This window comes from Stegodyphus dumicola, chromosome 4 (assembly GCF_044657685.1).
Source record: "Stegodyphus dumicola isolate Sdum_Otavi_A_Nest chromosome 4, ASM4465768v1".
NCBI lineage: Eukaryota > Metazoa > Arthropoda > Arachnida > Araneae > Eresidae > Stegodyphus > Stegodyphus dumicola.
The window spans coordinates 225,959,751-225,975,471 of record NC_140771.1 but is presented as its reverse complement, the minus strand read 5'-3'; the positions used below and the strand labels follow the sequence as shown (position 1 = coordinate 225,975,471).

The window sequence follows — 15,721 nt, the reverse complement described above, 5'->3', positions numbered from 1 at the left end:
GATTTAACATTTATATTGTGTATTTAAACAGGGCTGATCATTGTGCCATCTGTATTCATGCTGGTGACATTGCCCTTATGTCCAGAGTCGCCTAAGTACATTCTTATAAACCAGGGTAAAGATGTTGCAGCACAGAAGGGTGAGAATTCCCAGAATATCTTTACATAATATATTTTTACATTCTTGTATATAGGTACGTCTTTTTAGATCTATGCTTATAAAATAGTCTTATAAACCAGGGTAAAGTACATTCTTATAAACCAGGTTAAAAATGTTGCTGCACAGAAGGCTGAGAATTCCCAGAATATCTTTACATAATATATTTTTACATTCTTCTATATAGGTGCGTTTTTTTTTTAGATCTATGCTTATAAAATAGTCTTATAAACCAGGGTAAAGTACATTCTTATAAACCAGGGTAAAGTACATTCTTATAAACCAGGGTAAAGTACATTCTTATAAACCAAGTTAAAGATGTTGCTGCACAGAAGGGTGAGAATTCCCAGAATATCTTTACATAATATATTTTTAAATTCTTGTATATAGGTACGTTTTTTTAGATCTATGCTTATAAAATAGTCTTATAAACCAGGGTAAAGTACATTCTTATAAACCAGGGTAAAGATGTTGCTGCACAGAAGGGTGAGAATTCCCAGAATATCTTTACATAATATATTTTTACATTCTTGTATATAGGTGCGTTTTTTTTAGATCTATGCTTATAAAATAGTCTTATAAACCGGGGTAAAGTACATTCTTATAAACCAGGTTAAAGATGTTGCGGCACAGAAGGGTGAGAATTCCCAGAATATCTTTACATAATATATTTCTACATTCTTGTATATAGGTGCGTTTTTTTTAGATCTATGCTTATAAAATAGTCTTATAAATCAGGTAAAGTACATTCTTATAAACCAGGTTAAAGATGTTGCTGCACAGATGGGTGAGAATTCCCAGAATATCTTTACATAATATATTTTTACATTCTTGTATATAGGTGCGTTTTTTTTAGATCTATGCTTATAAAATAGTCTTATAAACCAGGGTAAAGTACATTCTTATAAACCAGGTTAAAGATGTTGCTGCACAGAAGAGTGAGAATTCCCAGAATATCTTTACATAATATATTTTTACATTCTTGTATATAGGTGCGTTTTTTTAGATCTATGCTTATAAAATTGTCTTATAAACCAGGGTAAAGTACATTCTTATAAACCAGGTTAAAGATGTTGCTGCACAGAAGGGTGAGAATTCCCAGAATATCTTTACATAATATATTTTTACATTCTTGTATATAGGTGCGTTTTTTTTAGATCTATGCTTATAAAATAGTCTTATAAACCAGGGTAAAGTACATTCTTATAAACCAGGTTAAAGATGTTCCTGCACAGAAGGGTGAGAATTCCCAGAATATCTTTACATAATATATTTTTACATTCTTGTATATAGGTGCGTTCTTTATTTTTAGATTTATGCTTATAAAATAGTCTTATAAACCAGAGTAAAGTACATTCTTATAAACCAGGTTAAAAATGTTGCTGCACAGAAGGGTGAGAATTCCCAGAATATATTTACATAATATATTTTTACATTCTTGTATATAGGTGCGTTTTTTTAGATCTATGCTTATAAAACACTCTTATAAACCAGGGTAAAGTACATTCTTATAAACGAGGGTAAAGTACATTCTTAAAAACGAGGGTAAAGTACATTCTTATAAACCAGGGTAAAGTACATTCTTATAAACCAGGTTAAAGATGTTGCTGCACAGAATGGTGAGAATTCTCAGAATATCTTTACATAATATATTTTTACATTCTTGTATATAGGTGCGTTTTTTTTAGATCTATGCTTATAAAATAGTCTTATAAACCAGGGTAAAGTACATTCTTATAAACCAGGGTAAAGTACATTCTTATAAACCAGGTTAAAGATGTTGCTGCACAGAAGGGTGAGAATTCCCAGAATATCTTTACATAATATATTTTTACATTCTTGTATATAGGTGCGTTTTTTTTAGATCTCTGCTTATAAAATAGTCTTATAAACCAGGGTAAAGTACATTCTTATAAACCAGGGTAAAGTACATTCTTATAAACCAAGTTAAAGATGTTGCTGCACAGAAGGGTGAGAATTCCCAGAATATCTTTACATAATATATTTTTACATTCTTGTATATAGGTTCGTTTTTTTTAGATCTAAGCTTATAAAATAGTCATATAAACCAGGGTAAAGTACATTCTTATAAACCAGGGTAAAGATGTTGCTGCACAGAAGGGTGAGAATTCCCAGAATATCTTTACATAATATATTTTTACATTCTTGTATATAGGTGCGTTTTTTTTAGATCTATGCTTATAAAATAGTCTTATAAACCAGAATAAAGTACATTCTTATAAACCAGGGTAAAGATTTTGCTGCACAGAAGGCTGAGAATTCCCAGAATATCTTTAAATAATATATTTTTACATTCTTCTATATAGGTGCGTTTTTTTTTTAGATCTATGCTTATAAAATAGTCTTATAAACCAGGGTAAAGTACATTCTTATAAACCAGGTTAAAGATGTTGCTGCACAGAAGGGTGAGAATTCCCAGAATATCTTTACATAATATATTTTTACATTCTTGTATATAGGTGCGTTTTTTTTTAGATCTATGCTTATAAAATAGTCTTATAAACCATTGTAAAGTACATTCTTATAAACCAGGGTAAAGATGTCGCTGCACAGAAGGGTGAGAATTTCCAGAATATCTTAACATAATATATTTTTACATTCTTGTATATAGGTGCGTTTTTTTAGATCTATGCTTATAAAATAGTCTTATAAACCAGGGTAAAGTATATTCTTATAAACCAGGGTAAAGTACATTCTTATAAACCAGGTTAAAGATGTTGCTGCACAGAAGGGTGAGAATTCCCAGAATATCTTTACATAATATATTTTTACATTCTTGTATATAGGTGCATTTTTTTAGATCTATGCTTATAAAATAGTCTTATAAACCAGGGTAAAGTACATTCTTATAAACCAGGTTAAAGATTTGCTGCGCAGAAGGGTGATAATTCCCAGAATATCTTTACATAATATATTTTTACATTCTTGTATATAGGTGCGTTTTTTTTAGATCTATGCTTATAAAATAGTCTTATAAACCAGGGTAAAGTACATTCTTATAAACCAAGTTAAAGATGTTGCTGCACAGAAGGGTGAGAATTCCCAGAATATCTTTACATAATATATTTTTAAATTCTTGTATATAGGTACGTTTTTTTAGATCTATGCTTATAAAATAGTCTTATAAACCAGGGTAAAGTACATTCTTATAAACCAGGGTAAAGATGTTGCTGCACAGAAGGGTGAGAATTCCCAGAATATCTTTACATAATATATTTTTACATTCTTGTATATAGGTGCGTTTTTTTTAGATCTATGCTTATAAAATAGTCTTATAAACCGGGGTAAAGTACATTCTTATAAACCAGGTTAAAGATGTTGCGGCACAGAAGGGTGAGAATTCCCAGAATATCTTTACATAATATATTTCTACATTCTTGTATATAGGTGCGTTTTTTTTAGATCTATGCTTATAAAATAGTCTTATAAATCAGGTAAAGTACATTCTTATAAACCAGGTTAAAGATGTTGCTGCACAGATGGGTGAGAATTCCCAGAATATCTTTACATAATATATTTTTACATTCTTGTATATAGGTGCGTTTTTTTTAGATCTATGCTTATAAAATAGTCTTATAAACCAGGGTAAAGTACATTCTTATAAACCAGGTTAAAGATGTTGCTGCACAGAAGAGTGAGAATTCCCAGAATATCTTTACATAATATATTTTTACATTCTTGTATATAGGTGCGTTTTTTTAGATCTATGCTTATAAAATTGTCTTATAAACCAGGGTAAAGTACATTCTTATAAACCAGGTTAAAGATGTTGCTGCACAGAAGGGTGAGAATTCCCAGAATATCTTTACATAATATATTTTTACATTCTTGTATATAGGTGCGTTTTTTTTTAGATCTATGCTTATAAAATAGTCTTATAAACCAGGGTAAAGTACATTCTTATAAACCAGGTTAAAGATGTTCCTGCACAGAAGGGTGAGAATTCCCAGAATATCTTTACATAATATATTTTTACATTCTTGTATATAGGTGCGTTCTTTATTTTTAGATTTATGCTTATAAAATAGTCTTATAAACCAGAGTAAAGTACATTCTTATAAACCAGGTTAAAAATGTTGCTGCACAGAAGGGTGAGAATTCCCAGAATATATTTACATAATATATTTTTACATTCTTGTATATAGGTGCGTTTTTTTAGATCTATGCTTATAAAACACTCTTATAAACCAGGGTAAAGTACATTCTTATAAACGAGGGTAAAGTACATTCTTAAAAACGAGGGTAAAGTACATTCTTATAAACCAGGGTAAAGTACATTCTTATAAACCAGGTTAAAGACGTTGCTGCACAGAATGGTGAGAATTCTCAGAATATCTTTACATAATATATTTTTACATTCTTGTATATAGGTGCGTTTTTTTTTAGATCTATGCTTATAAAATAGTCTTATAAACCAGGGTAAAGTACATTCTTATAAACCAGGTTAAAGATGTTGCTGCACAGAAGGGTGAGAATTCCCAGAATATCTTTACATAATATATTTTTAGATTCTTGTATATAGGTGCGTTTTTTTTAGATCTCTGCTTATAAAATAGTCTTATAAACCAGGGTAAAGTACATTCTTATAAACCAGGGTAAAGTACATTCTTATAAACCAAGTTAAAGATGTTGCTGGACAGAAGGGTGAGAATTCCCAGAATATCTTTACATAATATATTTTTACATTCTTGTATATAAGTTCGTTTTTTTTAGATCTAAGCTTATAAAATAGTCATATAAACCAGGGTAAAGTACATTCTTATAAACCAGGGTAAAGATGTTGCTGCACAGAAGGGTGAGAATTCCCAGAATATCTTTACATAATATATTTTTACATTCTTGTATATAGGTGCGTTTTTTTTAGATCTATGCTTATAAAATAGTCTTATAAACCAGAATAAAGTACATTCTTATAAACCAGGGTAAAGATTTTGCTGCACAGAAGGCTGAGAATTCCCAGAATATCTTTAAATAATATATTTTTACATTCTTCTATATAGGTGCGTTTTTTTTTTAGATCTATGCTTATAAAATAGTCTTATAAACCAGGGTAAAGACATTCTTATAAACCAGGTTAAAGATGTTGCTGCACAGAAGGGTGAGAATTCCCAGAATATCTTTACATAATATATTTTTACATTCTTGTATATAGGTGCGTTTTTTTTTAGATCTATGCTTATAAAATAGTCTTATAAACCATTGTAAAGTACATTCTTATAAACCAGGGTAAAGATGTCGCTGCACAGAAGGGTGAGAATTTCCAGAATATCTTTACATAATATATTTTTACATTCTTGTATATAGGTGCGTTTTTTTAGATCTATGCTTATAAAATAGTCTTATAAACCAGGGTAAAGTATATTCTTATAAACCAGGGTAAAGTACATTCTTATAAACCAGGTTAAAGATGTTGCTGCACAGAAGGGTGAGAATTCCCAGAATATCTTTACATAATATATTTTTACATTCTTGTATATAAGTGCATTTTTTTTAGATCTATGCTTATAAAATAGTCTTATAAACCAGGGTAAAGTACATTCTTATAAACCAGGTTAAAGATTTGCTGCGCAGAAGGGTGATAATTCCCAGAATATCTTTACATAATATATTTTTACATTCTTGTATATAGGTGCGTTTTTTTAAGATCTATGCTTATAAAATAGTCTTATAAACCAGGGTAAAGTACATTCTTATAAACCAGGTTAAAGATTTGCTGCGCAGAAGGGTGATAATTCCCAGAATATCTTTACATAATATATTTTTACATTCTTGTATATAGGTGCGTTTTTTTAGATCTATGCTTATAAAATAGTCTTATAAACCAGGGTAAAGTACATTCTTATAAACCAGGTTAAAGATGTTGCTGCACAGAAGGGTGAGAATTCCCAGAATATCTTTACATAATATATTTTTACATTCTTGTATATAGGTGCGTTTTTTTAGATCTATGCTTATAAAATAGTCTTATAAACCAGGGTAAAGTACATTCTTATAAACCAGGTTAAAAATGTTGCTGCACGGAAGGCTGAGAATTCCCAGAATATCTTTACATAATATATTTTTACATTCTTCTATATAGGTGCGTTTTTTTTAGATCTATGCTTATAAAATAGTCTTATAAACCAGGGTAAAGTACATTCTTATAAACCAGGGTAAAGATGTTGCTGCACAGAAGGGTGAGAATTCCCAGAATATCTTTACATAATATATTTTTACATTCTTGTATATAGGTACGTTTTTTTAGATCTATGCTTATAAAATAGTCTTATAAACCAGGGTAAAGTACATTCTTATAAACCAGGGTAAAGATGTTGCTGCACAGAAGGGTGAGAATTCCCAGAATATCTTTACATAATATATTTTTACATTCTTGTATATAGGTGCGTTCTTTTTTTTAGATCTATGCTTATAAAATAGTCCTATAAACCAGGGTAAAGTACATTCTTATAAACCAGGTTAAAAATGTTGCTGCACAGAAGGCTGAGAATTCCCAGAATATCTTTACATAATATATTTTTACATTCTTCTATATAGGTGCGTTTTTTTTAGATCTATGCTTATAAAATAGTCTTATAAACCAGGGTAAAGTACATTCTTATAAACCAGGGTAAAGTACATTCTTATAAACCAAGTTAAAGATGTTGCTGCACAGAAGGGTGAGAATTCCCAGAATATCTTTACATAATATATTTTTACATTTTTGTATATAGGTACGTTTTTTTAGATCTATGCTTATAAAATAGTCTTATAAACCAGGGTAAAGTACATTCTTATAAACCAGGGTAAAGATGTTGCTGCACAAAAGGGTGAGAATTCCCAGAATATCTTTACATAATATATTTTTACATTCTTGTATATAGGTGCGTTTTTTTTAGATCTATGCTTATAAAATAGTCTTATAAACCAGGGTAAAGTACATTCTTATAAACCAGGTTAAAGATGTTGCTGCACAGAAGGGTGAGAATTCCCAGAATATCTTTACATAATATATTTTTACATTCTTGTATATAGGTGCGTTTTTTTTAGATCTATGCTTATAAAATAGTCTTATAAATCAGGTAAAGTACATTCTTATAAACCAGGTTAAAGATGTTGCTGCACAGAAGGGTGAGAATTCCCAGAATATCTTTACATAATATATTTTTACATTCTTGTATATAGGTGCGTTTTTTTTAGATCTATGCTTATAAAATAGTCTTATAAACCAGGGTAAAGTACATTCTTATAAACCAGGTTAAAGATGTTGCTGCACAGAAGAGTGAGAATTCCCAGAATATCTTTACATAATATATTTTTACATTCTTGTATATAGGTGCGTTTTTTTAGATCTATGCTTAAAAAATTGTCTTATAAACCAGGGTAAAGTACATTCTTATAAACCAGGTTAAAGATGTTGCTGCACAGAAGGGTGAGAATTCCCAGAATATCTTTACATAATATATTTTTACATTCTTGTATATAGGTGCGTTTTTTTAGATCTATGCTTATAAAATAGTCTTATAAACCAGGGTAAAGTACATTCTTATAAACCAGGTTAAAGATGTTGCTGCACAGAAGGGTGAGAATTTCCAGAATATCTTTACATAATATATTTTTACATTCTTGTATATAGGTGCGTTTTTTTTTAGATCTATGCTTATAAAATAGTCTTATAAACCAGGGTAAAGTACATTCTTATAAACCAGGTTAAAGATGTTGCTGCACAGAAGGGTGAGAATTCCCAGAATATCTTTACATAATATATTTTTACATTCTTGTATATAGGTGCGTTCTTTATTTTTAGATCTATGCTTATAAAATAGTCTTATAAACCAGGGTAAAGTACATTCTTATAAACCAGTTTAAAAATGTTGCTGCACAGAAGGGTGAGAATTCCCAGAATATATTTACATAATATATTTTTACATTCTTGTATATATGTGCGTTTTTTTAGATCTATGCTTATAAAACAGTCTTATAAACCAGGGTAAAGTACATTCTTATAAACCAGGGTAAAGTACATTCTTATAAACCAGGTTAAAGATGTTGCTGCACAGAATGGTGAGAATTCTCAGAATATCTTTACATAATATATTTTTACATTCTTGTATATAGGTGCGTTTTTTTAGATCTATGCTTATAAAATAGTCTTATAAACCAGGGTAAAGTACATTCTTATAAACCAGGTTAAAGATGTTGCTGCACAGAAGGGTGAGAATTCCCAGAATATCTTTACATAATATATTTTTACATTCTTGTATATAGATGCGTTTTTTTAGATCTCTGCTTATAAAATAGTCTTATAAACCAGGGTAAAGTACATTCTTATAAACCAGGTTAAAAATGTTGCTGCACAGAAGGCTGAGAATTCCCAGAATATCTTTACATAATATATTTTTACATTCTTCTATATAGGTGCGTTTTTTTTAGATCTATGCTTATAAAATAGTCTTATAAACCAGGGTAAAGTACATTCTTATAAACCAGGGTAAAGATGTTGCTGCACAGAAGGGTGAGAATTCCCAGAATATCTTTACATAATATATTTTTACATTCTTGTATATAGGTACGTTTTTTTAGATCTATGCTTATAAAATAGTCTTATAAACCAGGGTAAAGTACATTCTTATAAACCAGGGTAAAGATGTTGCTGCACAGAAGGGTGAGAATTCCCAGAATATCTTTACATAATATATTTTTACATTCTTGTATATAGGTACGTTTTTTTAGATCTATGCTTATAAAATAGTCTTATAAATCAGGGTAAAGTATATTCTTATAAACCAGGGTAAAGATGTTGCTGCACAGAAGGGTGAGAATTCCCAGAATATCTTTACATAATATATTTTTACATTCTCATATATAGGTGCGTTTTTTTAGATCTATGCTTATAAAATAGTCTTATAAACCAGGGTAAAGTACATTCTTATAAACCAGTGTAAAGATGTTGCTACACAGAAGGGTAAGAATTCCCAGAATATCTTTACATAATATATTTTTACATTCTTGTATATAGGTGCGTTTTTTTAGATCTATGCTTATGAAATAGTCTTATAAACCAGGGTAAAGTACATTCTTATAAACCAGTGTAAAGATGTTGCTACACAGAAGGGTAAGAATTCCCAGAATATCTTTACATAATATATTTTTACATTCTTGTATATAGGTGCGTTTTTTTTTAGATCTATGCTTATAAAATAGTCTTATAAACCATTGTAAAGTACATTCTTATAAACCAGGGTAAAGATGTCGCTGCACAGAATGTTGAGAATTCCCAGAATATCTTTACATAATATATTTTTACATTCTTGTATATAGGTGCGTTTCTTTTAGATCTATGCTTATAAAATAGTCTTATAAACCAGGGTAAAGTACATTCTTATAAACCAGTGTAAAGATGTTGCTACACAGAAGGGTAAGAATTCCCAGAATATCTTTACATAATATATTTTTACATTCTTGTATATAGGTGCGTTTTTTTAGATCTATGCTTATGAAATAGTCTTATAAACTAGGGTAAAGTACATTCTTATAAACCAGTGTAAAGATGTTGCTACACAGAAGGGTAAGAATTCCCAGAATATCTTTACATAATATATTTTTACATTCTTGTATATAGGTGCGTTTTTTTTAGATCTATGCTTATAAAATAGTCTTATAAACCATTGTAAAGTACATTCTTATAAACCAGGTTAAAGATGTTGCTGCACAGAAGGGTGAGAGTTCCCAGAATATCTTTACATAATATATTTTTACATTCTTGTATATAGGTGCGTTTTTTTTAGATCTATGCTTATAAAATAGTCTTATAAACCAGGGTAAAGTACATTCTTATAAACCAGGTTAAAGATGTTGCTGGACAGAAGTGTGAGAATTCCCAGAATATCTTTACATAATATATTTTTACATACTTGTATATAGGTGCGTTTTTTTTAGATCTATGCTTATAAAATAGTCTTATAAACCAGGTTAAAGATGTTGCTGCACAGAAGGGTGAGAATTCCCAGAATAACTTTACATAATATATTTTTACATTCTTGTATATAGGTGCGTTCTTTTTATTAGATCTATGCTTATAAAATAGTCTTATAAACCAGGGTAAAGTACATTCTTATAAACCAGGTTAAAAATGTTGCTGCACAGAAGGCTGAGAATTCCCAGAATATCTTTACATAATATATTTTTACATTCTTGTATATAGGTGCGTTTTTTTTTAGATCTATGCTTATAAAATAGTCTTATAAACCAGGGTAAAGTACATTCTTATAAACCAGGGTAAAGTACATTCTTATAAACCAAGTTAAAGATGTTGCTGCACAGAAGGGTGAGAATTCCCAGAATATCTTTACATAATATATTTTTACATTCTTGTATATAGGTACGTTTTTTTTAGATCTAGGCTTATAAAATAGTCTTATAAACCAGGGTAAAGTACATTCTTATAAACCAGGGTAAAGATGTTGCTGCACAGAAGGGTGAGAATTCCCAGAATATCTTTACATAATATATTTTTACATTCTTGTATATAGGTACGTTTTTTTTAGATCTAGGCTTATAAAATAGTCTTATAAACCAGGGTAAAGTACATTCTTATAAACCAGGGTAAAGATGTTGCTGCACAGAAGGGTGAGAATTCCCAGAATATCTTTACATAATATATTTTTACATTCTTGTACTTGTATATAGGTGCGTTTTTTTAGATCTATGCTTATAAAATAGTCTTATAAACCAGGTTAAAAATGTTGCTGCACAGAAGGCTGAGAATTCCCAGAATATCTTTACATAATATATTTTTACATTCTTCTATATAGGTGCGTTTTTTTTTAGATCTATGCTTATAAAATAGTCTTATAAACCAGGGTAAAGTACATTCTTATAAACCAGGGTAAAGTACATTCTTATAAACCAAGTTAAAGATGTTGCTGCACAGAAGGGTGAGAATTCCCAGAATATCTTTACATAATATATTTTTACATTCTTGTATATAGGTACGTTTTTTTAGATCTATGCTTATAAAATAGTCTTATAAACCAGGGTAAAGTACATTCTTATAAACCAGGGTAAAGATGTTGCTGCACAGAAGGGTGAGAATTCCCAGAATATCTTTACATAATATATTTTTACATTCTTGTATATAGGTGCGTTTTTTTTAGATCTATGCTTATAAAATAGTCTTATAAACCAGGGTAAAGTACATTCTTATAAACCAGGTTAAAGATGTTGCTGCACAGAAGTATGAGAATTCCCAGAATAACTTTACATAATATATTTTTACATTCTTGTATATAGGTGCGTTTTTTTTAGATCTATGCTTATAAAATAGTCTTATAAATCAGGTAAAGTACATTCTTATAAACCAGGTTAAAGATGTTGCTGCACAGAAGGGTGAGAATTCCCAGAATATCTTTACATAATATATTTTTACATTCTTGTATATAGGTGCGTTTTTTTTAGATCTATGCTTATAAAATAGTCTTATAAACCAGGGTAAAGTACATTCTTATAAACCAGGTTAAAGATGTTGCTGCACAGAAGGGTGAGAATTTCCAGAATATCTTTACATAATATATTTTTACATTCTTGTATATAGGTGCGTTTTTTTTTAGATCTATGCTTATAAAATAGTCTTATAAACCAGGGTAAAGTACATTATTATAAACCAGGTTAAAGATGTTGCTGCACAGAAGGGTGAGAATTCCCAGAATATCTTTACATAATATATTTTTACATTCTTGTATATAGGTGCGTTCTTTATTTTTAGATCTATGCTTATAAAATAGTCTTATAAACCAGGGTAAAGTACATTCTTATAAACCAGGTTAAAAATGTTGCTGCACAGAATGGTGAGAATTCTGAGAATATCTTTACATAATATATTTTTACATTCTTGTATATAGGTGCGTTTTTTTAGATCTATGCTAATAAAATAGTCTTATAAACCAGGGTAAAGTATATTCTTATAAACCAGGGTAAAGTACATTCTTATAAACCAGGTTAAAGATGTTGCTGCACAGAAGGGTGAGAATTCCCAGAATATCTTTACATAATATATTTTTACATTCTTGTATATAGGTGCGTTTTTTTTAGATCTCTGCTTATAAAATAGTCTTATAAACCAGGGTAAAGTACATTCTTATAAACCAGGGTAAAGTACATTCTTATAAACCAAGTTAAAGATGTTGCTGCACAGAAGGGTGAGAATTCCCAGAATATCTTTACATAATATATTTTTACATTCTTGTATATAGGTACGTTTTTTTAGATCTATGCTTATAAAATAGTCTTATAAACCAGGGTAAAGTACATTCTTATAAACCAGTGTAAAGATGTTGCTACACAGAAGGGTAAGAAATCCCAGAATATCTTTACATAATATATTTTTACATTCTTGTATATAGGTGCGTTTTTTTAGATCTATGCTTATGAAATAGTCTTATAAACCAGGGTAAAGTACATTCTTATAAACCAGTGTAAAGATGTTGCTACACAGAAGGGTAAGAATTCCCAGAATATCTTTACATAATATATTTTTACATTCTTGTATATAGGTGCGTTTTTTTTTAGATCTATGCTTATAAAATAGTCTTATAAACCATTGTAAAGTACATTCTTATAAACCAGGGTAAAGATGTCGCTGCACAGAATGGTGAGAATTCCCAGAATATCTTTACATAATATATTTTTACATTCTTGTATATAGGTGCGTTTTTTTTAGATCTATGCTTATAAAATAGTCTTATAAACCAGGGTAAAGTACATTCTTAAAACCAGTGTAAAGATGTTGCTACACAGAAGGGTAAGAATTCCCAGAATATCTTTACATAATATATTTTTACATTCTTGTATATAGGTGCGTTTTTTTAGATCTATGCTTATGAAATAGTCTTATAAACTAGGGTAAAGTACATTCTTATAAACCAGTGTAAAGATGTTGCTACACAGAAGGGTAAGAATTCCCAGAATATCTTTACATAATATATTTTTACATTCTTGTATATAGGTGCGTTTTTTTTAAATCTATGCTTATAAAATAGTCTTATAAACCATTGTAAAGTACATTCTTATAAACCAGGTTAAAGATGTTGCTGCACAGAAGGGTGAGAATTCCCAGAATATCTTTACATAATATATTTTTACATTCTTGTATATAGGTGCGTTTTTTTTAGATCTATGCTTATAAAATAGTCTTATAAACCAGGGTAAAGTACATTCTTATAAACCAGGTTAAAGATGTTGCTGGACAGAAGTGTGAGAATTCCCAGAATATCTTTACATAATATATTTTTACATACTTGTATATAGGTGCGTTTTTTTTAGATCTATGCTGATAAAATAGTCTTATAAACCAGGGTAAAGTACATTCTTATAAACCAGGGTAAAGTACATTCTTATAAACCAGGGTAAAGTACATTCTTATAAACCAAGTTAAAGATGTTGCTGCACACAAGGGTGAGAATTCCCAGAATATCTTTACATAATATATTTTTACATTCTTGTACATAGGTACGTTTTTTTAGATCTAGGCTTATAAAATAGTCTTATAAACCAGGGTAAAGTACATTCTTATAAACCAGGGTAAAGATGTTGCTGCACAGAAGGGTGAGAATTCCCAGAATATCTTTACATAATATATTTTTACATTCTTGTATATAGGTGCGTTTTTTTTAGATCTATGCTTATAAAATAGTCTTATAAACCAGGGTAAAGTACATTCTTATAAACCAGGTTAAAGATGTTGCTGCACAGAAGGGTGAGAATTCCCAGAATATCTTTACATAATATATATTTACATTCTTGTATATAGGTGCGTTCTTTTTTTTAGATCTATGCTTATAAAATAGTCTTATAAACCAGGGTAAAGTACATTCTTATAAACCAGGTTAAAGATGTTGCTGCACAGAAGGGTGAGAATTCCCAGAATATCTTTACATAATATATTTTTACATTCTTGTATATAAATGCATTTTTTTTAGATCTATGCTTATAAAATAGTCTTATAAACCAGGGTAAAGATGTTGCTGCACAGAAGGGTGAGAATTCCCAGAATATCTTTACATAATATATTTTTACATTCTTGTATATAGGGGCGTTTTTTTTAGATCTATGCTTATAAAATAGTCTTATAAACCAGGGTAAAGTACATTCTTAAAACCAGTGTAAAGATGTTGCTACACAGAAGGGTAAGAATTCCCAGAATATCTTTACATAATATATTTTTACATTCTTGTATATAGGTGCGTTTTTTTAGATCTATGCTTATGAAATAGTCTTATAAACCAGGGTAAAGTACATTCTTATAAACCAGGGTAAAGTACATTCTTATAAACCAAGTTAAAGATGTTGCTGCACACAAGGGTGAGAATTCCCAGAATATCTTTACATAATATATTTTTACATTCTTGTATATAGGTACGTTTTTTTTAGATCTAGGCTTATAAAATAGTCTTATAAACCAGGGTAAAGTACATTCTTATAAACCAGGGTAAAGATGTTGCTGCACAGAAGGGTGAGAATTCCCAGAATATCTTTACATAATATATTTTTACATTCTTGTATATAGGTGCGTTTTTTTTAGATCTATGCTTATAAAATAGTCTTATAAACCAGGTTAAAAATGTTGCTGCACAGAAGGCTGAGAATTCCCAGAATATCTTTACATAATATATTTTTACATTCTTCTATATAGGTGCGTTTTTTTTTTAGATCTATGCTTATAAAATAGTCTTATAAACCAGGGTAAAGTACATTCTTATAAACCAGGGTAAAGTACATTCTTATAAACCAAGTTAAAGATGTTGCTGCACAGAAGGGTGAGAATTCCCAGAATATCTTTACATAATATATTTTTACATTCTTGTATATAGGTACGTTTTTTTAGATCTATGCTTATAAAATAGTCTTATAAACCAGGGTAAAGTACATTCTTATAAACCAGGGTAAAGATGTTGCTGCACAGAAGGGTGAGAATTCCCAGAATATCTTTACATAATATATTTTTACATTCTTGTATATAGGTGCGTTTTTTTTAGATCTATGCTTATAAAATAGTCTTATAAACCAGGGTAAAGTACATTCTTATAAACCAGGTTAAAGATGTTGCTGCACAGAAGGGTGAGAATTCCCAGAATATCTTTACATAATATATTTTTACATTCTTGTATATAGGTGCGTTTTTTTTTAGATCTATGCTTATAAAATAGTCTTATAAATCAGGTAAAGTACATTCTTATAAACCAGGTTAAAGATGTTGCTGCACAGAAGGGTGAGAATTCCCAGAATATCTTTACATAATATATTTTTACATTCTTGTATATAGGTGCATTTTTTTTAGATCTATGCTTATAAAATAGTCTTATAAACCAGGGTAAAGTACATTCTTATAAACCAGGTTAAAGATGTTGCTGCACAGAAGGGTGAGAATTCCCAGAATATCTTTACATAATATATTTTTACATTCTTGTATATAGGTGCGTTTTTTTTTAGATCTATGCTTATAAAATAGTCTTATAAACCATTGTAAAGTACATTCTTATAAACCAGAGTAAAGATGTCGCTGCACAGAATG

The 15,721-nt window shown here is 29.5% G+C and overlaps 1 protein-coding gene across 4 annotated transcripts in view; it reads left to right on the top strand.

The window, feature by feature from the left end:
* The window catches only part of LOC118192588 (solute carrier family 2, facilitated glucose transporter member 1-like), a 159,324-nt gene that overhangs the window by 109,826 nt on the left and 33,777 nt on the right, over nt 1–15,721 (top strand). For all 4 annotated transcript variants that reach the window (XM_085816052.1, XM_085816054.1, XM_035363591.2 and 1 more), the window contains exon 5: nt 32–139. In XM_085816052.1, coding sequence (XP_085672178.1) covers nt 32–139 — 108 coding nt within the window. The remainder of the gene's footprint in view (nt 1–31; nt 140–15,721) is intronic.